General features: G+C 45.8%; 1 protein-coding gene across 8 annotated transcripts in view; it reads left to right on the top strand.

Annotated features, from left to right (window-relative positions):
• The window catches only part of SLC20A2 (solute carrier family 20 member 2), a 128,826-nt gene that overhangs the window by 82,554 nt on the left and 22,299 nt on the right, over positions 1-23,973 (top strand). For all 8 annotated transcript variants that reach the window (XM_055296087.2, XM_055296084.2, XM_055296081.2 and 5 more), the window contains 3 exons: positions 11,006-11,122; positions 16,190-16,393; positions 18,218-18,806. In XM_055296087.2, coding sequence (XP_055152062.2) covers positions 11,006-11,122; positions 16,190-16,393; positions 18,218-18,806 — 910 coding nt within the window. The remainder of the gene's footprint in view (positions 1-11,005; positions 11,123-16,189; positions 16,394-18,217; positions 18,807-23,973) is intronic.

Raw genomic sequence — 23,973 nt, 5'->3', positions numbered from 1 at the left:
CCTCGCCCGGCTAATTTTTTTGTATTTTTAGTAGAGACGGGGGTTTCACCATGTTAGCCGGCGTGGTCTCGATCTCCTGACCTCATGATCCGCCCACCTTGGCTTCCCAAAGTGCTGGGATTACAGGCGTGAGCCACTGCCCCCAGCCCCAACCTTAACAAATTCTTTCTCTTCTCTTAACTCTCTTTAAAATGTCTTCTGGTATATTTGGGAACCTGGAGTGCATGCGCGCTCTCTCTCTCTCTCTCTCTCTCTCTCTATATATATATATATATATATATTTTTTTTTTTTTTTTTTTTTTTTTTTCAGACGGAGTCTTGCTCTGTCTCCTAGGCTGGAGTGCAGTAGTGTGATCTCAGCTCACTAGCTCACTGCAAGCTCCATCTCCTGGGTTCAGGGATTCTCCTGCCTTAGCCTCCCAAGTGGCTGGGACTACAGACGCACGCCACCACACCTGGCTAATTTTTAATTTTTAGTAGAGACAGGGTTTCACCATGTTGGCCAAGCTAGTCTCAAACCCCTGACCTCAGGTGATCCGCCCACCTCGGCCTCCCAAAGTGCTGGGATTATAGGCATGAGCCACCACGCCCAGCTATTTTTGTATATATTTAATATACTAGTTAGTGTGAAGAAGCAGCCACCTCCTTAATTAGGAATATAAAAAATTTGGGCTGCTCATGGTGGTTAACACCTGTAATCCCAGAACTTAAGAAGGTTGAGGAGGAGCATCACTTGAGGCCAGGTGTTCAAGACCAGCCTTGGCAACATAGCAAGACCCCATCTCTACCAAAATAACAATAATAACAATAATAATAATTGTAAAATCTGTATAAGGGAGTAAAGGCTGTCGTAAACTATGATCTGGCCCTGCACTCAAGCCAGATGACAAAGCGAGGCCCTGTCTCAAAAAAAAAAAAAAAATCTGTGTAAGGATCTTGAAGTTCATTATTCCCTCAAACCACAAGCAGTATTTATTCCCAGTCCTGAAGTTAGCGTTAGGTTCTGTAGTTGGGTGGCTGTTCTGTCAGGAATGGGACATCGCCTCCCCTCCCTAAGTCTTCTTCCTGATTTTAAAGTAAGGCCAGGAGTAGCATCTCCGTTCAAGGGACACTATAGTCCCTGAGATAATGCAGGCGGGGTACCTGGCACAGTGCCCGGCACATAATCAATGCTTCATACAGTCACTGGTCCCTCCTTCTCCTCAGAGATTGGCTCTAGGACCTCCATAGATACCAAAATTCAGCCAGGCGTGGTGGCTCACGCCTGTAATCTCAGCACTTCAGGAGGCCGAGACGGGCAGATCATGACGTCAGGAGATCGAGACCATCCTCGCTAACATGGTGAAACCCTGTTTCTACTAAAAATAAAAAAATTTGCCCAGCGTGGTGGCAGGCACCTGTAATCCCAGCTACTCGGGAGGCTGAGGCAGGAGAATGGCATGAACCTGGGAGGGGAAGCTTGCAGTGACCTGAGATCGCACCACTGCACTCCAGCCTGGGAGACAGAGTGAGACTCTGTCTCAAAAACAAACAAAAAGATACCAAAATCCATGGATACTCAAGTCCCTTAAGTTGGCCGCCAGTATCTGCTGAACCACGGACGGAGAAGGCCAACCGTGCCTGTTAGAGGCTGTTTTGTTACCATCAGTCATAATTAACCTAACCCAGTCTTTTGGCCTTAACTTGCCAGAAACTCCTGAGTCTTCCTGTCCTTCTGTTTTTCCACACGTCTTTGTGTGGAAAAATTCTTACTTGAAGTTTCTCAAGGGGCTTGCCTAGAAGAGAAGAAGGTCATGGCTCTGAAGGTCCCACCATTTTGTTCCTCCAATGAGTCAAAAAAGGACTTTGCTAATATTTTGATTCCAGGGGAACGTTTCTAGAATGTCCAGTGAGTGAGTCAAAATCTTATTTTTATGTAAGCCTTGAAGGTCTTTGGCCCTTCAACGTAGACTTTCATTACATACTGTTTCCTCATATTGGGTATCTCTGCGAGTCCAGCTGTGTCATCAATAGCCATGGTGTCCTAGTTCATGTTTTTGGTGTTTTGTTTTGATTTCCTCTGCTTCTCTAAATTATTGTGAAGTTGATTATTTCTTAGGCTTAGTTTGACTTGTGTTACTTTACATTTGACATGACTTTTCTCAAAAGTCATTCTTATACTTCAAAGACTAAGTTCGCACTTTAAAAAAATTGTCTTTGCATTTTTGTTCTTAAAAAAATGACTTGCAAGGACTAAAAAATAACTTTAGGAAATAAAATGCTTACTTGGGTTGGATACAAGCCTAAGCTTCATTTTTAATGAAAAAGTCTTCAGTTGTGTGGGGCCTTTTTTTTGTTCAGTGTTTAAACAGTGAATGCTAAAGTCCATGGCATGCCCATTTGAACAGTCAAAGCAGGTCACCCAGTTAAGCCTCTGGTAGGCATCTTCTAAGGCAATGTGTGGTCCCTGGCCAGCAATAGCATACAGGAACTTGTCAAGATGCAGATTCCAAGGCCCAGCCCTGGACCCACTGAATGCAGCCCAGTGACCTGTGGTTTAATAGGGGAGCCTCAGTGATTTGGAAGCACGTTACAGTTTGAGAACCACTGCTCTAGGCACGTCTCTTACCAGAAACATGGCTTCCTCATTACCGTTCTAATGTAATGGGTACTCCCAAAAATTCTAACCCTAACCCAACCTTTGCTCACTCTTTTCCACTAGCAAAGGAATTCCCAACTTAACCAGGTCTGGTTCCTGACTTCCCCAGAGCATGTCTGTACCTGAGACATGCCTGCCCCTGCTTCTGCGGCCTCCTCCCCTTCCTCCTCCTCTTCATCTCTTCCTCCTCCTCTTCATCTCTTCCTCCCCTCCTCCATCTTTTCCTCCTTCTGCTCTTCCATCTCTGTCTCCTCCTTTTTATCCCTCCTCCTCCTCCTCATTTCTTCCTCCTCGTCCTCCTCCTCTTCATCTCTTCCTCCTCTCTTCCTCCTCCCCCTCCTCCATCTCTTCCTCTTCCTCCTCTTTATCTCTTCCTCCTCCTTCTCTTTCTCTCTTCCTCCTCCTCCTTCTCTTTCTCTCTTCCTCCTCCTCCATCTCTTCCTCCTCCTCTTCATCTCTTCCTCCTCTTCCTCTATCTCTTCCTCCTCTTCCTCTTCATCTCTTCCTCCTCCTCTTCATCTCTTCCTCCTCCTCCTCCGTCTCTTCCTCCTCCTCTTTCATCTCTTCCTCCTCCTCTTCATCTCTTCCTCCTCCTCCTCTTCATCTCTTCCTCCTCCTCTTCATCTCTTCCTCTTCCTTCTCCATCTTTTCCTCCTCTTTCATCTCTTCCTCCTCCTCCTCATCTCTTCCTTCTCCTACTCCATCTTTTCCTCCTCCTCTTTATCTCTTCCTCCTCCATCTTTTCCTCCTCCTCTTTCATCTCTTCCTCCTCCTGCTCCTCTATCTCTTCCTCCTCCTCCTCTCCATCTCTTCCTCCTCCTCCTTATCTCTTCCTCCTCCTCCTTATCTCTTCCTCCTCCTCCATCTCTTCTCTTCCCTGTCCTCCTCCTCTTCTTCCTGTTTCTCCTCCTTTGCCCCCTCTTTCTCCTCCTCATCCCCCTCCTCTGGTTTCTCCTCTTCCTTCTCATCTTCCTCCTCCTTCTCTTCTTCCATCTCTTCCTCCTCCCCCTGTTCCTCCTCCAGTTGCAGCTGCTTCTGATCCAGTTTCTAGGAAACCAGGACATCAGAAACCTCTCAGGCCACCAGTTGGCTTTGTGAGAAGGAGCCCTGCACTCAGAGGGCCTTTTTCTTCCATGCTGTGATTGTGAAGTGCAGGCTGTGGAGAAGCCAGAAATTGCTGTTACAGTGATTCCTAGTCTTGGACTGGGGAAGCCCTGGGGTGGGAAGAGTCTCCAGTTATCACCAAGAGCTGGATTCAAAACAGGGTCATTTAAATTCACCTCGTTTTCAAAATTATTACAAATGTACCCTGGTTTGACAAAGTTGGTACCAGCCAGGCTCAGTGGCTCACACCTGTAATCCCAGCACTTATGGGAGGCAGAGGCAGGCAGATCACCTGAGGTCAGGAGTTACAGACCAGCCTAGCCAACATGGAGAAACTGTGTCTCTACTAAAAATACAAAAATTAGCTGGGTGTGGTGGTGAGTTCCTGTAATCCCAGCTACTTGGGAGGCTGAGGCAGGAGAATTGCTTGAACCTGGGAGGCAGAGGCTGCAGTGAGTGGAGATTGAGCCACTGCATTCCAGCCTGGGCAACAGAGCGAGACTCCATCTCAAAAAAAAAAAAAAAAAGAGGCCAGGCACGGTGGCTCATGCCTGTAATCCCAGCACTTTTGGGGAGCTGAGGCGGGTGGATCACCTGAGGTCAGGAGTTCGAGACCAGGTTGGCCAACATGGTGAAACCCCATCTCTACTAAAAATACAAAAATTAGCTGGGCATGGTGGCATGTGCCTGTAATCCCAGCTACTTGGGAGGCTGAGGCAGGAGAATCGCTTGAACCTGGGAGGTGGAGGTTGTAGTGAGCCGAGATGGCACCACTTTACTCCAGCCTGGGCAATACAGTAAGACTCTGTCTCAAAAAAGAAAGAAAGAAGGGCCGGGCGCAGTGGCTCACGCTTGTAATCCCAGCACTTTGGGAGGCCAAGGCGGGCGGATCACGAGGTCAGGAGATCAAGACCATGGTGAAACCCCGTTTCTACTAAAAATACAAAAAAATTAGCCGGGTGTGGTGGCGGGCGCCTGTAGTCCCAGCTACTCGGAGAGGCTGAGGCAGGAGAATGGCGTGAACCCGGGAGGCGGAGCTTGCAGTGAGCCGAGATTACGCCACCGCAATCCAGCCTGGGCGACAGAGCGAGACTCTGTCTCAAAAGGAAAAAAAAAAAGAAAGAAAAGAAAGAAAGAGAAAGAAAGAAAGAAGAAAGAAAGAGAAGGAAGGAAGGGAGAGAGAGAGGAGAGAGAGAGAGAGCAAAGAAGGAAAGAAAGGAAAGAGAAAGAGAGAGAGAGAGAAAGAAAGAAAGAGAAGGAAGGAAGGAAGGGAGAGAGAGAAAAGAAAGAAATAAAGAGAAAAATACTTGGTACCATGTGCAAAAAATATATATATATTTTTTACTTATAGAGCAAATTAGGAAATCACATTTTTTTAAATTTTATTTTCTCAACTAAGTTGTTTCAGAATTCCTGTTACATACGTAGCCCCTCTAATGCTTTGAACATATTGATGTAGAGCAAAAGACAAAGCTCAATTTATAAGGCAAGATGTTAGAGCAATTCTGCAAAGGAGGTAATCTCTGTGTATGTGCGTGTGTGTGCACACATGAGTGTGAATGTTTACTATGAGAAGATATCTGCAGCATATTGTTATGTGACAAACAAAAGCATAGAATAGTATATAGTGGAATTCTGCTTCTGTTTAATAAAAGGAAAAAAGAAAAATAAATGTTCAACACGGTGTCCGTGTCTACCTAGAAAATGCCTGGAAACATACACACCAAATAGTTCTTACTGTCTCCCTGGGAAGTAAGTTGAAGAGGGGAGGATGATGAGGAAGGTTCATATTTGTACATTATACAATTTTGTAGGTACTGCTGATAGTTTTACGATGAGCATGGATTATTTATATAATGAAGACAAAGAATCTGCATTGAGTCAATAAGAAGAAAGGTTGTAGGGAGGAGATGATGGGTCATGATATACGGAAACTGATATGGACTAAAGCCTTATTGGTCTCGTGTAAGTTTTATTTGTTTATAGATCCTTAGTCATGAGTGTTAGATGCGAAAAACAAGAAGTACAACAAGACAGTAACAGCGGAGACTGCCCTTGTATAAAAAGTTCTATGTATTTCTCCCTAAATGGCTTGAATATTCGTCTAATCTTTTGGGAATTTGGAATAGAATTGTAAAGATGCTTGAGGTTAGAGCTAAATCACTATTCATCGTATCTTTGCTGCTCCGCAAATGAAAGGCGCTTGACATGAAAGGCCATTTAGTGGCTAGAGCCGAGAACAGAGACCCAGAGCTCCTTGCGCTGGTTCCTGGCAGCTACTTTTGGCTGAGTGAACACGAGCCGCTGAGGCTGTGCCCCAGTATGTCCATCCGCAGGGGGAAATGACGGCCGTATCTTACTGCCTGATGTAGCCATAATTGTTTGGAAACAATTTGAGATCCATACCAGAAAGACAATTTAATAGAAAGTATTTTTGTCAAAAATGTTGTTGTGTAGAAGCCAGTCTTGAGTTTTTAGGAGAAAAACCGTTTGCCTTGGGTGTGCATTGATTCAGGCGCTGTCCTGTGCTGAATCTTTGTATTGAATTGTTTTTTATCCACGAAACTGGATTTTATATACTTAGTACAATTTGGAGCTGTGTGACACAGATAACTGTCAGTTTACTTTTTTCACATGCAGGCCTTAAAAGTAAATCCTTGTGCTCGTCTGATTCTCTGCTAAATCATGAAACTGCTGGAATACTTCAGTAAGATCCTTTCCCCATTCTGCTCCCCTTCTCACCTACTGTGAACAGCTTCCCCTGTTTTCCCAGGTTCCTTCTCTCTTCTTCCTCCTCCGTGACGTGTTACTCTTGTCTCCCCACCACTCCCCTTGGGTGATGCGTTTCTCTCCTGCTTCCCCTGCCGGTTTCTCATGACTGGGAGGTGATTTCAGAGTTTTCTGGCTATTTCCCAGGCCACATCAGTGGTAGAGGCAGGTGTGACGGCAAAGGTGCAAAGGGCAGGTGATATTATCTTAAATCTATGCACAGCGTGAGAAGTCTTGCCCCTGACCTCAGGTTCACCCTTTTGGTGTTGGTCCTGACACCATCTGGGACCCCATGTGACCCTGCTGGGAGCCTGGCGTGGTCCTAGAAGGAGCCCATCAAGTAGCCCTTCTTGACTTCTCTTCCGGGCCCTGCTCAGCATGAATGGTAAAAATAGGGCCTGATAGCAAAAGTGTTCACTCATTTTTAAAATATGTATCCCAGATTGTTTCTCTCTCCCTGTGGTCTGCAGGGTTTGCCTCTCTTACATCAGTTTGGCGCAGCAGCACTAAGCCGAAAGTAGCACAATTAGCAATTTTATCATCAGCAAAACCACAGAAGAAGCAGGGAAACCTCTTCAGGAACCATGCTTTGAAGCCATGCGTGGGATCGGTGTTGGCGTCAGTTGTTAGTTTGAGGTTGGTGAAGAGCAGGTACCATTCGAGTTGGCAAGAACCAGCTTTGGTGCAACCTTTGCTGCGTGTATGAACCCCTACATGAAGGTGGACAGCAGACGCTGGGAAGCCTTGGCCCCAGACACAGCCCAGTGCAACCAACCAAGGGGTCGCACAAGCAGCTCTCAGCTTTGGGTGCAGGGGCAGAGCCTGAGTTGGATGGGGCCTGCTGGTGTCAGTGCAGCCGTGTGGCAGAGCTGAGTCCATAGCCTTCTGATGTAGTCAGGGGGATGGGAGCTGAGCAGTTAAGTGCCTGTCCTCCCCCAGTGACCTTAGCTATCACTGAGCTAGGTGATTCTGGATTTTTGTTTTTAATACTTATATACATTAATTCTGACTATATATAGTATTAACTACCTATTCTATTAATACTATCTCTTACAATTATAAAAAAATTTTTTTTTCTTCTGAGATAGAATCTCGCTCTGTCGCTGAGGCTGGAGTGCAGTGGCGCGATCTTGGCTCACTGCAACCCCACCTCCCAGGTTCATGCCGTTCTCCTGCCTCAGCCTCTGGAGTAGCTGGGACTACAGGTGCCCACCACCACGTCCGGCTAATTTTTTTATATTTTTAGTAGAGACGGGGTTTCACCGTGTTAGCCAGGACGATCTCGATCTCCTGACCTTGTGATCCGCCCTCCTCAGCCTCCCAAAGTGCTGGGATTACAGGCATAAGCCACCGCGCCCAGCCCAAATGTATGTTAATAGTATGTTAATTTTTTTTTTTTCTTGAGGCAGGATCTCACTCTGTTGCCCAGGCAGGAGTTCAATGGCGCTATCATAGCTCACTGCAGCCTCAAACTCCTGGGCTCAAGAAATCTTCCCACCTCAGCCTCCCAAGTAGTTGGGACTACAGACGTGCACCACTACCCGCAGCTAATCTTTTTATTTTTATTTTGTAGAGACAGGTACTCACTATGTTGCTCAGGATGGTCTTGAACTCCGGGCTTCAAGTGATCCTCTCACCTCAGCTTCCCAAAGTGCTGGGATTACAGGCATGAGGCACCCTGCCCAGCCTAATAGTACCTCAGTTGAGTAACTTTGTGCTGCTTTGTATGTATAAAATGGTTAACAATAAAACAAAGACTGCAAATTTATTTAAGAGCAAAGTGTTAAATAGTTAACCCCTTTGAATTAAATTTTTTAACAATTTACAAAAGTGACATTCTTGTATATATATTTTTATTTCTTTTTCTTTATTTTTTTTTTACTTTTTTAAGTAAATTCTCCCAGATCCTGTTCTTATTGTATATATGTTTTAAGTTACCAATATAAAGGTATGTGTAATAAAAAGTGAAATTCCCACTCCAGTCTCCCATCTCTCTGTAAAGAAATTGGAAACCACTGTATCTTCCCAGAACTTTTTCTGTAAATTCACAGATATAGCGGGAATGTGGAAAGGTGGATGTTTTATTTTTCAAACATAAATTGCATCATGCCATGTGTATATCATACAACTAGCCTGCATTACTCATTGGATCTTGGGCCTCTTTCCTTATCAGTACGTATAGGCCTGCCTAATTCATAAGACTGTCTACAATAATTATTTCACATTTTCATAATGATGCATATATTAGTTGTTCTACAAATTGTTACTGTTACAAATAATGCTGTGGTGAGTATTCTTGCATATCTGCCTGTGAGTTTATGTATGAGCGTAAGTGTTTAAGTTGTGCATGTATGAATATGAGCGTAAGTGTTTAAGTTGTGCATGTATGAATATGAGCGTAAGTGTTTAAGTTGTGCATGTATGAATGTGAGCGTAAGTGTTTAAGTTGTGCATGTATGAATGTGAGTGTAAGTGTTTAAGTTGTGCATGTATGAATATGAGCGTAAGTGTTTAAGTTGTGCATGTATGAATATGAGCGTAAGTGTTTAAGTTGTGCATGTATGAATATGAGCGTAAGTGTTTAAGTTGTGCATGCATGAATGTGTGTGAATGTGCCTATCGTCACCCTTGACAGCAGATGGGACAAAATTCAGGGTGATGAGTGCTGGAGACATGACAGTGCTATGAAAAGATGATGTTCTCAAACCATGCGCACTTCCACCCTTGGATTGGCTAATGTTGTTATTGCTTAGTGTGCATTATGGGATTTGAGTGAAAAGTTTTTCTGCACTGTAATTCTGTAAGTTGATGCTTCAAAGAAGAGTTAAATTTGAAGGTTAGTGTCCTTTTAAAAAACTCTTATTCCTTGGGCCAGGTGGCTCATGCTTGTAATCCCAGCTCTTTGGGAGGCCAAAGCAGGAACATCCCACGAGGCTAGGAGTTTGAGACCAGCCTAGGCAACGTCGCAAGACCTTGTCTCTTAAAAAAATAAAAATAAAAATAAATAACAAAAATCCTTTTATTTCTCGACTGATTTCAAAGAAGTTCTGTGTATGTGGTTAGGGCGCATGTCCATTTAAAGTAGGGCTACTGGCTGCTGAGGAACTAGGAGAGGCGTCAGTTGCGGAGCCAGGCAGTGTCCAGATGGCAGCTTCCTGCCGCAGGTGGGCTGGGCTGGGGTGGGCATCAGGATGGAAGACAGCTGACTCCTTTCTTTTTTGAGATGGAGTTTTACTCTTGTTGCCCAGACTAGAGTGCAATGGCGCGATCTCGGCTCACTGCAACCTCCACCTCCCAAGTTCAAGTGATTCTCCTGCCTCAGCCTCCTGAGTAGCTGTGATTACAGGCACCTGTCACCACACCCGGCTAACTTTTTGTATTTTTAGTGGAGATAGGGTTTCACCATGTTGGGCAGGCTGGTGTCGAACTCCTGACCTCAGGTGATCCTCCCACCTCAGCCTCCCAAAGTGCTGGGATTACAGGTGGGAGCCATTGTGCCCGACCTCAGCTGACTCCCTTCTCAGCCACATTTGTGTGTGCAGCCATTTAGATATTGAAATAATATGTAACATGGATTTCATCCCAACTTAAATATGCTGTTTGTGCCCAGTTGTTAGAATTTTATTTATTGGCCAGGCGCAGTGGCTCACGCTTGTAATCCCAGCACTTTGGGAGGCTGAGGCGGGCGGATCATGAGGTCAGGAGATCAAGACCACTGTGAAACCCCGTCTCTACTAAAAATACAAAAAATTAGCCAGGCATGGTGGCGGGCGCCTGTAGTCCCAGCTACTCAGAGAGGCTGAGGCAGGAGAATGGCGTGAACCCGGGAGGCGGAGCTAGCAGTGAGCTGAAATCGCGCCACTGCACTCCAGCCTGGGTGACAGAGTGAGACTCCGTCTCAAAAAAAAAAAAAAAAAAAAAAAAGATTTTATTTACTTATTTATTTTATTTAATTTATTTATTTATTTTTGAGATGGAGTCTCGCTCTGTTGCCCAGGCTAGAGTGCAGTGGTGCAATCTCAGCTCACTGCAACATCCCCCTCCCGGGTTCAAACGAATCTCCCGCCTCAGCCTCCTGAGTAGCTGGGATTACAGGCATGCATCACCACGCCCAGCTAATTTTTGAATTTTTAGTAGAGATGGGGTTTTACTATATTGGCCAGGCTGATCTTGAACTCCTGACCTCAGGTGATCCTCCCACCTTGGCCTCCCAAAGTGCTGGGATTACAGGCGTGAGCCGCCATGCCCGGCCCCCAGTTGGTAAAATTTTAATAATTAGCTTACTAACTAGTTTAAGCACATATTCGCAAGATATAAGACGTCTTGGACATACAGCTTTCTCAAAAGTATAGCATGTTTTTTTGGTTGAGAGTTTTATTCACTACAAAATCCAGGTGATTCGTTCTCGATTTGGAGAGTGGGAAGTCCACCGCCCTGAGGCTTGACTTTGCAGAAGTTTCCAGTAATGACACTGCTTCTCATTTTCCTTCCCAGTGCTCGGCCTCGTTCTCCCCATGTGGGCCATAGCCCTCATTTCCTTTGGTGTCGCCCTCCTGTTCGCTTTTTTTGTGTGGCTCTTCGTGTGTCCGTGGATGCGGAGGAAAATAACAGGTATGGGCTTTTTGATTCTTCTGATTTACAGAAATGCTCCTGATTCCCAAAACGTCACATGTAACATGCCATGATCCTTACTAATGGAGGAAACAGAAGTGTGGGTGACTCCAGAACATACCCCATCCTCTGTCTCTGCATTCCTGAGTGCTTTCTGGCTCAGACGTTTTCTTGATAAGTTGTAACCCAGGTGGGCAGCAAGGTCCCAGTTGCCATGAGTAACTGGCAGTTAACTGTGCAGTCCAGTTCTGCCAGCCTGTGGAAAAACATTAGCCTTCATAGAAATGCAAATTAACTCCACAAGGAGATTTTGTTTCCCACTCACAAGAATGGCTAACAGTACAAAGTTCCCACAATTCCATATGTGGGTGAAGAAGTGAAATAATTGGAACTCTCCCAGGTTTATGCTGAAATGTAAAATGGTGCAACCACTTTGGAAGTTAGGTTTGCAATTTCTTTATAAAGTTAACCTTACACTTACCATGTGGGCCAGTAATTTCACTCCTAGCTATTTATCCAAAGAAATGAAAACGTGTTCATAAAAAGACTTGTATACAAATCTTTTCGTCATAATAGCCCAAAGTGGAAACAACCCATGTGTTGGTCAGCAGGCAAATGGGTAACCAAATTGAGTAAATTCATGTGATGGATGACCACACAGCAATAGAGAGAATGAACTGCTGGGGACCTGATGGCCGAAGGCATCCTACAGCCGTGATACTGAGAAGAAGCCCATGATCCGGAAGAGCACCTATTCTGCATGCTGGCATTTTTCATAACATTTCCATAAATTTTCATTTAAAAGTTTTATGGATCTTTCCATTAAATTTAAGAATAGGGAAAATTCATCTATAGCAACAGAAAGCACTGATCGCCTGGGATGGGTGGGGGTTGGAGAAGGCAGCTCAGGAACTTATCAGGGATATGAAATGTCTTTGTTTTCATCGGGGAAGGGGTTTAGGGTGTGCCCACTTGCAGCAGGTCATCACCTGGATGCTTAAAATGTATGCATTTTTGGCCGGGCATGGTGGCTTACACCTGTAATCCCAGCACTTTGGGAGGCCGAGGCAGGTGGATCACCTGAGGTCAGGAGTTCATTGGTCAGGAGACCAGCCTGACCAACAAGGTAAATAAAACCCTGTCTCTACTAAAAATACAAAAATTAGCCGGGCCCTGGTGGCAGGTGCCTGTAGTCCCAGCTACTCAGGAGGCTGAGACAGGAGAATTGCTTGAACCCAGAAGGCGGAGGTTGCAGTGAGCCAAGATCACACCACTGCACTCCAGCCTGGGCGACAGAGCGAGACTCCGTCTCAAAAAAAAAAAAAAAGTATGCGTTTTATTATATATATATATATATAACCTATAATAATAATTGTATTATTATAGTACTGTAATAATTATACTGTGGTATAATACAATTATTATACTATATGATAACCGTATAGTGTAATATACAATATAGTACTCTATAGTACTATAATAATTGTATTATTATAGTTATAGTAATTATAACAACATAAATAAACGAAACAATAAAAAGAAAACACATGTTATTAAAAGGAAAACAGTTTTTAAAAGGAAGAAGAATATGGCTTAGGAAGTCAGCCAGGGCTGTTTTCCTATTCCCAATTCCCTATATTTGAATTTCAAGCCTTGAAGCCACATGCTTTTTACAGAACTCTCAAAAAACAGGTATTTACATTTGGTCTCAGCATGTACCATAGGGTCACATTTCGGTATGGATATATCTGCATTTGGAAATTCACTTTTCGAAGAAGACCAAAATACATGAGACAAAGCATGCTCCTGAATTGGAAGACAGTATAGTAGAGATGCCAGTTCTTAGATTCATCTCTAGACTTTAGACCATTTAAATAGAAATCCCAGCGGGATATTTTGTAGATTTAGACAAGCCACTTTTAAAGTTCATGTAGAAAGTCAAAGAAACTAGATGAGCTGGAGCAATTTTGGAAAAGAAAAAAGTTGGAGGATTCATATTAATCTGACTTCACGACTTATTATGAAGCCACGAGGCAGTGTGGAATTAGGGAAGAGAGAGACACATAGATTAATGGAACAAGAATAGAGTCTAGAAATAGACCCACACTAATGTGGCAAATGGATTTTAAACAAAGGTACAGAAACAGTTCAATGGAGAAAGGACAGTCTTTCAACAAATGGTTTTGGAACACTTGACATCCATATGCCAAAATGAGAACCTTAACCTAAACCTTATTTTAAAAATTAACTTAAAATGCATCAAAGATCTAAATATAAAATTTAAAAAACAATAAGACTTTTAGAAAAAAAAAAAATAAGGGAAAACTTTTGTGACCTTGGGTTGAGAAAGAGTTTTTAGATATGACACCAAAAACATGTTCTATAAAAGAACAAGTTGGGCCAGGCATGGTGGCTCATGCCTGTAATCCCAGAACTTTGGGAGGCTGAGGCAGGCAGATCACCTGAGGTCAGGAGTTCGAGACCAGCCTGGCCAACATGGAGAAACCCTGTCTCTATTAAAAATACAAAATTAGCCAAGTGTGGTGGCTCATGCCTGTAATCCCAGCTACTTGGGAGGCTGAGGCAGGAGAATTGCTTGAACCTGGGTGGCAGAGGTTGCGGTGAGCCGAGATTGTGCCATTGCACTCTACCTTGGGCAACAAGAGCAAAACTCCATCTCAAAAAAAAAAAAAAAAAGGACAACTTGATAAATTGTACTTCATCAAAATTTGAAACTATCTCTCTGTGAGAAGCACCGGGAACAGAATGGGAGAAAATGTTTGCAAATCCCGTAACTACAAAGGACTTGTATTCAAAAAATAAAAATAAATTTTAGAAAACAAATAACTCAATTAAAAAATGAGCAAATAGGCCAGGCGCAGTGGCACACAACTATAATCCCAGCAGTATGGGAGGCCGAGGCGGGTGGATCACAAGGTCAGGAGATTGAGACCATCTTGGCCAACATGGTGAAACGCTGTCTCTACTAAAAATACAAAAATTAGCTGGACGCAGTGGCACATGCTTGTAATCCCAGCTACTCAGGAGGCTGAGGCAGGAGAATCGCTTGAACCGTGGAGTCAGAGGTTGCAGTGATTCGAGATTGCGCGGAAGCACTTCAGCCTGGTGACAGAGTAAGACTCTGTCTCAAAAAAAACAAACAAAAAACCAAAATAGGCCGGGCACGGTGGCTCGTGCCTGTAATCCCAGCACTTTGGGAGGCCGAGGTGGGCGGATCACGAGGTCAGGATTTCGAGACAAGCCTGGCCAACATGGCGAAACCCCATCTCTACTAAATATACAAAATTAGTCAGGTATGGTGGCAGGCGCCTCTAATCCCAGCTACTCGGGAGGCTGAGGCAGGTGAATCACTTGAACCCGGGAGGCGGAGGTTGCAGTGAGTGGAGATCACGCTAGTGCACTCCAGCGCACTCTAGCCTGGGCAAAAAGAGTGAAACTCCATCTCAAAAGAAAAAAAAAGAGCAAAATATTTGAATAGACACTTCACCAAAGAAGATAGATGGGGCCAGACACAGTGGCTCATGCCTGTAATCCCAACACTTTGGGAGGCCGAGGCGAGCAGTTCACGAGGTCAAGAAATCGAGACCATCCTGGCCAACATGGTGAAACCCTATCTCTACTAAAAATACAAAAATTAGCCGGGCATGGTGGCATGCACCTGTAGTCCCAGGTACTTGGGAGGCTGAGGCAGGAGAATCGCTTGAACGCATGAGGCGGAGGTTGCAGTGAGCTGAGATAGCACCACTGCACTCCAGCCTGGGCGACAGAGGGAGATTCCATCTCAAAAAGAAAGAAAGAAAGAAAGAAAAGAAAGAAAAGAAAAGGAAGGAAAGAAAGAAAGAAAGAAAGAAAGAAAGAAAGAAAGAAAGAAAGAGAAGAAAGAAAGAAAGAGAAAGAAAGAGAAAGAAAAATACTGACAGTACTAAATGTTGTCAGTATTTAGAAGAATGAAGAGCAACTGGAACCTCATACATTGCTGGTGGGAATGTCAAATGATACAGGGAAACTGGCAGCTTCTTATATGGCTAACACTTGCCATAAATATACTCTTAACCACTCCTAGATATTTCCCTAGAAAAATGAAAACTTAAATTCACACAGAAATCTGCACATGAATGTTTATAGCACCTTTATATGCAATCTCCAAAAACCCACATTATCCACAGAATAAATAAACTGTGGTGCCTTTGTACATTTGAATACTACTCAGCAATTAAAAGGAACAAATTATTGATCCATGTAACAATGTGGATGGATTTCAAAGGCATTATGCTGAGTAGAAAAAGCCAGTCTCAAAAATCGCATATTTTATTATTTTATTTATGTGACTTTCTGAAAAAGGCAATTTTTCAGAAATTGAAATTTCTGATTTTGAGGTTAGCTTCAAGAAAACAGAAGGCCAGTCTGGATGGCTATAGATTTACAGAACGTTAGCGCTGGAGGGAACTGTGGTATTCGGAGCTAACCCTTTTTTGGTTGTTGTTTTTGGATATGATAACTCAGGCCCTAAATTTCCATCTTTCCTCAATTGCTGAATTTTCTAGCTAGAGTTTTCCAGGTAATTAATTGAACTTTTGACTTTCTTTTCTTTCTTTTTTTTTTTTTTTTTTTTTTTGAGACAGCATTTCACTCTGTCACCCAGGCTGGAGTGCAGTGGCACAATCTTGTCTCACTGCTAACTCTGCCTCCCGGGTTTAAGAGATTCTCCTGCCTCAGCCTCCCGAGTAGCTGGAATTACAGGCGCCCGCCACCACACCCGGCTAATTTTTATATTTTTAGTAGAGACGGGGTTTCACCATATTATCCAGGCTCGTCTCAAACTCCTGACCTGGTGATCCACCTGCTTCGGCCTCCCAAAGTGCTGGGATTACAGGTGTGAGGCACCACACCTGGCCTCAACTTCATTTTCTCTATCTAGCTATAACTTTTTTTTTTGTTTCCAAAATCAGTGCTAAAGCATAAAGATATAGATTCACTTTTTAATATTCATGTTTCAATAATAAGAACTCTCTTCCAGAATGTTCAGTATGACTTTGTTTTCTTTAGGCAAATTACAAAAAGAAGGTGCTTTATCACGAGTATCTGACGAAAGCCTCAGTAAAGTTCAGGAAGCAGAGTCCCCAGTATTTAAAGAGCTACCAGGTGCCAAAACTAATGATGACAGCACCATCCCGCTCACGGGAGCGGCAGGGGAGACATCGGGGACCTCAGAAGGCACTTCTGCGGGCAGCCACCCTCGGGCTGCATACGGTAAGATGTGCCTGGAGAGCCTGGGTTCCGTGGCAGCACAGAGAATTTCCCTGGGGAGGACCAGCTGAGCCTGGCTGTGGGCAATCTGGTTTTAATGCACAAAAGGATCCCCTGGTTTTATAATTTGAGAAAACCCAGAAGCTAGGGAGGCCTCAGGAAACCATTCTATAGTCAGCAGAGCAGGCTCACTCTTGTCCTGTGATTTCTTCTAAGAGCTGTTTATAGTCTCACCAGAGGTGCTGGGGCCACTCACTGTATGTCTGTGCTGCACCCACTCAGCTACATATGCAGATCTCCATGCCCCAGGAGTTACCGAATTGCTGAACGTTGGTTAACCCAGCTTACTATGGAAGATGCAAAGAGAAAGCTAAATTTGTAACCAAGGAGGTGGTCACAGAATCACAGAAACCTTAGAAAATGTCCAGACCGGCCAGGTGCAGTGGCTCACGCCTATAAATCCCAGCACTTTGGGAGGCCGAGGTGGGTGGATCACCTGAGGTCAGGAGTTCAAGACCAGCCTGACCAACATGGTGAAACCCTGTCTCGACTAAAAATACAAAAATTAGCTGGGCATGGTGGCGGGTGCCTGTAATCCCTGCTACTCAGGAGGCTGAGGCAGGAGAATCACTTGAACCTGGGAGGCAGAGATTGCAGTGAGCGAGATTGCGCCATTGCACTCCAGCCTGGGCAACAGAGCGAGACTCCATCTCAAAAAAGAAAAGAAAACATCCAGACCATTCTGTGTCCTTTAGACTCTCATGTTTGTGGGCAGTGCTAGGGGAGCACAGCTTCACCGAAGCCTGCCCTGGTGGCTGCCACCTCTGCAAGGTGGGTTCTGGCACCTGCCTGCCACAGGTGCAGTCTCAGATGTGGCCCAGAGAAAGCAAATTCATTTTGCCTGACTTTCTCAGATACTGCCTTTGACATTCATGGCTGACCTTTTAAGATGCACCTAAAAAATTAGCCTGGATGATGGTGCACACCTGTAGTCCCAGATGCTTGGGAGGCTCAGGCCGGAGAATGACTTGAGCCCAGGAGGTGGAGTGAGCTATGATTGCACCACTGCACTCCAGCCTGGGTGACAGAGCTGAGACCCTGTCTCTAAAAACCAAAACAAAACAGAAGCACTTGGAATATCGACCTCACATGAAGTGGGTTTTGTCTCATGTATGAAATTTCTCTAAGATGAGTTTCTTAAAAAGATTCTCCTTGTGTTGGTTTCTAGAAATAAAAAATGTGCCAAGTGCCACAGTAATTTCTGGAAGACACTTTTTAGCAGAACTTAAGATGTTTTGAAAATACCACATTATTAGTTTTGCCCTTTTGTTGTATGTTTCCACGTTTTTTTTTTTGTTTCTGTTTTTTTTTTAGTGGTAACCATATTACATGTCCTTTATGGCCAACTTAAGAAAGTATATGTTAATAAGTCATCCCTAGCCTTCCAGAGATAAGTGCCATGAAATAGTAGGGAGTGTTTCCTTCGCTTGTATTCGAAAGGCTGGGGCTGGGCACGTTGGCTCACCTGTAATCAGAGCACTTTAGGAGGCCAAGGCAGGCAGATCACGAGATTAGGAGCTTGAGACCATCCTGGCCAACGTGATGAAACCCCGTCTCTACTAAAAATACAAAAAAAGTTAGCTGGGCATGGTGTCGCACTTGTAGTCCCAGCTACTCAGGAGGCTGAGGGAGGAGAATCGCTTGAACCCGGGAGGCGAAGGTTGCAGTGAGCCGAGATCGCGCCATTGTACTCCACCCTGAGGACAGAGCGAGGCTCCGTCTCAAAAAAAAAGACTGGAAAATGAGACCTTCTCTAACCCTTTTCAGGAAGAGCACTGTCCATGACCCATGGCTCCGTGAAATCGCCCGTCTCCAACGGCACCTTCGGCTTCGATGGCCACACCAGGAGCGATGGTCATGTGTACCACACCGTGCACAAAGACTCGGGGCTCTACAAAGACTTGCTGCACAAAATCCACATCGACAGGGGCCCCGAGGAGAAGCCGGCCCAGGAAAGCAACTACCGGCTGCTGCGCCGTAACAACAGTTACACCTGCTACACCGCAGCCATCTGTGGGCTGCCAGTGCACGCCACCTTCCGAGCAGCGGACTCATCGGCCCCAGAGGACAGTGAGAAGCTGGTGGGCGACACCGTGTCCTACTCCAAGAAGAGGCTGCGCTACGACAGCTACTCGAGCTACTGTAACGCGGTGGCAGAGGCGGAGATCGAGGCGGAGGAGGGCGGCGTGGAGATGAAGCTGGCATCGGAGCTGGCCGACCCTGACCAGCCACGAGAGGATCCTGCGGAGGAGGAGAAGGAGGAGAAGGACGCGCCCGAGGTTCACCTCCTGTTCCATTTCCTGCAGGTCCTCACTGCCTGTTTCGGGTCCTTTGCTCACGGCGGCAATGACGTGAGGTGGGTGCTTTCATTCATTCATTCAACAAGGGTCCTTGAGGCTCCGCCAGGGGCCAGCGCTGTGCGGGTGCTGGGATCCAGCAGTGAACGGCACCGATGGAAGCCCCTGCCTGGGATAGGGGTGCGCAGCCAGTGGACAGACCCATAAGTCAGCATTGCGTGCGGGACAGCGAACAGTGTTAACAGGAAAGTAAGGCAGATAGACACGGGGCAGGAGCCGCCTGGATGGCAGTGTGACCTGGGCTGCCCAGGGAAGGGCTGGCCGGTGACGGAGGTGCGGGGGCGGCCATGTGGCGTCAGCAGGAAGGAAAACGGCGGGTGCAGTCTTGAGGCGGGCACGCACCTGTGTTCTCCGGGACGAGCTAGGAGGTCGCCGGTCTGCAGGTCGTGGATGTAGAGCACTTGTCCAATGGACACAGGAAGGAAGGCCTCACCTCGCGAGGGGAGCCGTGGAGCTGTGAGCAGGGTCCACACAGGGCACATTTGACAGGGGCCACACAGGGCACTTTTGACAGGGGCACTGGCTTTGGACGACAGCCTGGATGCAGATGTGAGAGAAGAAGGAAAGAGGCAGCTACCAAGATTGGAGCTGTGGGCTTGGCAAAGGCGAGAGTGGAGCGGCCGTCTGTTAGGGATGACCGAGGCCCTGGATGCAGCCAGGGCGCGATGCTGCTGTTCAGGCTGAGCAGGCAGCGGCGGTGTACGCCCGAGTTCAGGACAGGCCAGGCTGGGTGCAGAGCAGGTAACATGGGTGGAGGAGCGCTGGGGCAGCGAGGCAGGCAGGTGGGAGGCAGAGTGCACGGACCGAGGAAACAGCCAGAAGGTGTGATGAACCAGGACGCTAGGAGAACTTCCTAGGAGGTGATTTAATTTTAATTTTTTTTTAAGACGGAGTCTCACTCTGTTCCCCAGGCTGGAGTGCAGTGGCGCGATCTCAGCTCACTGCAACCTCCTCCTCCCAAGTTCAAGTGATTCTCTTGTCTCAGCCTTCCCAAGCAGCTGGGACTACAGGCTCCCGCCACCCGGCCCGGCTAATTTTTCTATTTCTAGTAGAGATGGGGTTTCCCATGTTGGCCAGGCTGGTCTCAAACTTCTGACCTCAGGTGATCCGCCCACCTCAGCTTCCCAAAGTGTTGGGATTACAGGTGTGAGCCACCACACCCGGCCATCCTTCAGTGACATCTTCAACCCCAGTGAGAAGGCTCCGTCCCACTCGTGGGCCCTAGTTCTCCCCACTGCATGATGCAGCCACTGGAGCTGCCGCCCGAGCCTGCAGGTCACTTCACATGGTAATGTCGCAGGCATCCTGCCAATGAGTGTGTAGGGACGGGCGGATATGACCCTCCAACCTTCACCCCACCCACCCCACCTGCCCCACCCCACGCCCAAGCCTGGTGTGTAGGAAGCAGGGCGGCCTCCTGGGGCCCGGGAGCCCCAAGTTTGGGTCTCTGCTGTCGTCGTCCAGCTGTGTAACCCCTAAACAAGGCATGTGCTTTTCTGAAGTCCCCATTTCCCAATCTGTAAAATGGGGAAAAATGAGTCCCAACCTCCCAGGCTTCCCCTGTAACGTGCTCAGGATGGTGCTCCCCACTCGCTCGGATTCTGTCCATTTCTGCTCATGCCATCACGGTCATGGTGAGCCCACTGACGTTTCAGGGGACTTTGCCGTTGTCATCTTCTGTCACAGTCAGTGACTCCCCGTGGGCTACGCACACCGCCTCCCCACATGCAGCTGCATCTCTGCTCTTCGTAAAAGAAGTCTCGCTGCAGGCGAACCTGGGCATCTTATGTTCTGCTCAGCATCACATGGGCGTTTCTGTGGTATTTTATTTGATATTTTCTTGGAGACAGCATGCTCTGTCCTATGTTAGTAACTTTTTGTCTGCCCCCACACCGTCCCACTTCCTCCTCCTCATCAAGCATTCTTTACGGAAGGCCTGGTACTGGCAGAGCGCTAGGAACTGGGTCCTCGTCCATTAGAAGTTTAAACGCCAGTTAGGGAGATGAGAAAAACATATCCATGGAAAAGTAACAACACACTCTCTCACATTCACACACTCAGATGCACACACACACATGCACACACACTACATGTGCACTCACACACGCACACTCACACATGGACTCATGCACATTCACACACACACACATACCGTGTTTCATTTCAAAGGAAGCATCTAGGCAGTGGCTGCTTGGGATGACCGTAGAATTACGAGCAGTTGCTTGCAGCCTGGGGACTATCCTGGGGCTTCGGAGCAGGGAGGGCGTCTGGTGAAAGCACCATTCTAGAAGTCATCTGAGTGAGAAGAGGCATCCAGCATTCAGCACGAGGTTGAGCCCCGAGGCCTCAGCACTGAGCTGCCGTGGCCTATCCCACCCTGTCTCTAACACCCCTCTGAGCCAGGGGCAGGTATCTCTCAGAGATGGGATCTGATGCTTAGGGTCACACAGCGAGACCAAAGCCAAATTGGAATCCAGTTTCAGTGACTCAGTGACACCCAGTCTACACAGCTGGCTCAAGGAGGAGACAAGAGCTTGCAGTGAGCTGGGACCATGCCGCTGCACTCCAGCCTAGGTGACAGAGTGAGACTCTGTCTCAAAAAAAATTTAATAGGCCAGGCGCGGTGGCTCACGCCTATAATCTCAACACGTCGGGAGGCCGAGGCGGGTGGATCACCTGAGATCGGGCATTCAAGACCAGCCTGGACAACATGGTGAAACCCCACCTCTACTAAAAATACAAAAATTAGCTGGGCCTGGTGGTGGGCACTTGTGGTCCCAGCTACTCAGGAAGCTGAGGCACGAGAATCACTTGAACCCAGGAGGCAGAGGTTGCAGTGAGCTGAGACTGTACCACTGCACTCCAGCCTGGTGAGATTGTGCCACTGCACTCCAGCCTGGGCAACAGAGGGAGACTCTGTCTCAAAAATAATAATAATAAATTACACACCTATTAGGATGGCTACCACTTAAAAAAAAAATAGTAACGTGTTGTCAAGGATGTAGAGAAATTGTAACCCTGTGCACTGTTAATGGGGGGTGTAAAATGGTGTAACCACTATGGAAAACAGGATGGAGGCTCCTCAAAAAGTTAAACAGACCTCCCCTATGACCCAGCACTCTTGCTTCTGGGTATACATACAGAAGAATTGAAAGCAGAGTCTCAAAGAGATATTTGTACCCCATGTTCAAAGCACTGCCATTTGCAATAGGCAAAAGGGGAGAGCAATTCAGATGTCCACTGACAGGTGAATGGAAACAAATTATGTCCATGCATACAGTGGAATATTATTTAGCCTTAAAAAAGGAAGTCCTGTCACCTGCTGTAACACGGATGAACCTGGAGGACATTAGGCTAAGTGAAATAAACCATCACAGAAAGATAAATACTACTCATGCCTGTAATCCCAGCACTTTGGGAGGCTGAGGCGGGTGGATCATGAGGTCAGGAGATCGAGACCATCCTGACTAACACAGTGAAACCCCATCTGTACTAAAAATACAAAGAATTAGCCAGGCGTGGTGGCACGTGCCTGTAGTTCCAGCTACTCAGGAGGCTGAGGCAGGAGAATCGCTTAAACCCAGGAGGTGGATATTGCAGTGAGCCGAGGTCACGTCACTGCACTTCAGCCTGGGTGACCAAGCAAGACTCTGTCTCAAAAAAAAAGATAAATACTCTATGATCCCACTTCTATGTGCTGTCTACAGCAGTCAAATTCCTAGAACTAGAAAGTAGGATGGTGGTTGCCATTAGCTGCGGGGCGGGGCAGTGGGAATTTGTTTAAAGAGTGCAGAGTTTCACATTTGCAAGATGAACAAGTTCTGGAGATCTGTTTCACAACAATGTAAATATACTTACCACTGCTGAACTATAAATAAGAATGATTACGATGGTAAATTTTATGTTATGCTTTTTACCAAAATTTTTTAAAAAATCATTTTGACCATGAATAGATTATATAGGTGAACCTCAAATACACCAAGTTGAGCTATGCTCAAGACAAAAGTCACCATGTACAGGAATACCTGGGAGGCACTGTGGGTTCCGTTCCAGACCACTACAATAAAACAAGTTTCACAATATCCATGAAGTTTTTGGTGTCCCAGTACATAGAAAGTTATGTTTCTGTAATAGTATACCATAGTCTATTAAATGTGTCTAAAAAACAGTGTACATACCTTAATTTGAAAATAACTTTATTGCTAAAAAATAATGCTAGCAACCCTGTGAACATTCAGCCAATCATTATTTTGCTGATGGAAGGTCTGGGCCTTGATGTTGATGTCTGCTGACTCATCAGGGTGGTGGTGATTAAAGGTTGGGGTGGCTGTGGCCATTTCTTAAATTAAGATAACAATGAAATTTGCTGCATCAATTAACTCTTCCTTCCACAAAAGATTTCTTTGTAGCATGTAATGCAGTTTGATAACATTTTACCCACCGTAGAATTTCTTTCAAAATTGGAGTCAATCCCCTCACACCCAGCCTCTGCTCTGACAACTAAGTTTGTGGAATATTCTAAATCCTTTGTTGTCATCTCAACAATGTTCACAACATCTTCACCAGAAGTAGATTTCATCTCAAGAAACTTTCTTTGCTCATCCATAAGAAGCACCTCCTCATCTGTCCAAGTTCTGTCATGAGATTGCAGCAGTTCAGTCACATCGCCAGGCTCCACTTCTAGTTCTCTTGCTATTTCCACCACATCTGCAGTGGCTTCCTTCATTTAAGTTTTGAATCCCTCATCTGTGAGAGTTGGTATCAACTTCTTCCAAACTCCTGTTAATGTTGGTATTTGCACTTCCTCCCATGAATCACAAATGTTCTAATGGCATCTAGAATGGGGGATCCTTTCCAGAAGGTTTCAGTGGACTCCCTAGACCCATCAGAGGAATCACTATCTATAGCAGCTCTAGCCCTACAAGTTATTTCTTAAGTAATAAGACTTGAAAGTCAAATTGCTCTTTGATCCATGGGCTGCAGAACGGATGCTGTTGTTTGCAGACAGGAAAACAACATTCATCTCCTTGCATATCTCCATCAGAGCTCTCTGGTGACCAAGTGCATTGTCAATGAGCAGTAATATTTTGAAATATTAACATTTTTTTCTGAGCAGTAGGTCTCAACAGTGGGCTGAAAATATTCAGTAAACCATGCTGTAAACAG

Source organism: Symphalangus syndactylus, chromosome 10, assembly GCF_028878055.3.
Source record: "Symphalangus syndactylus isolate Jambi chromosome 10, NHGRI_mSymSyn1-v2.1_pri, whole genome shotgun sequence".
Classification (NCBI taxonomy): Eukaryota; Metazoa; Chordata; class Mammalia; order Primates; family Hylobatidae; genus Symphalangus; species Symphalangus syndactylus.
Note: the sequence above shows the minus strand (reverse complement) of the source record. Positions and strands in the feature narration are given on the sequence as shown.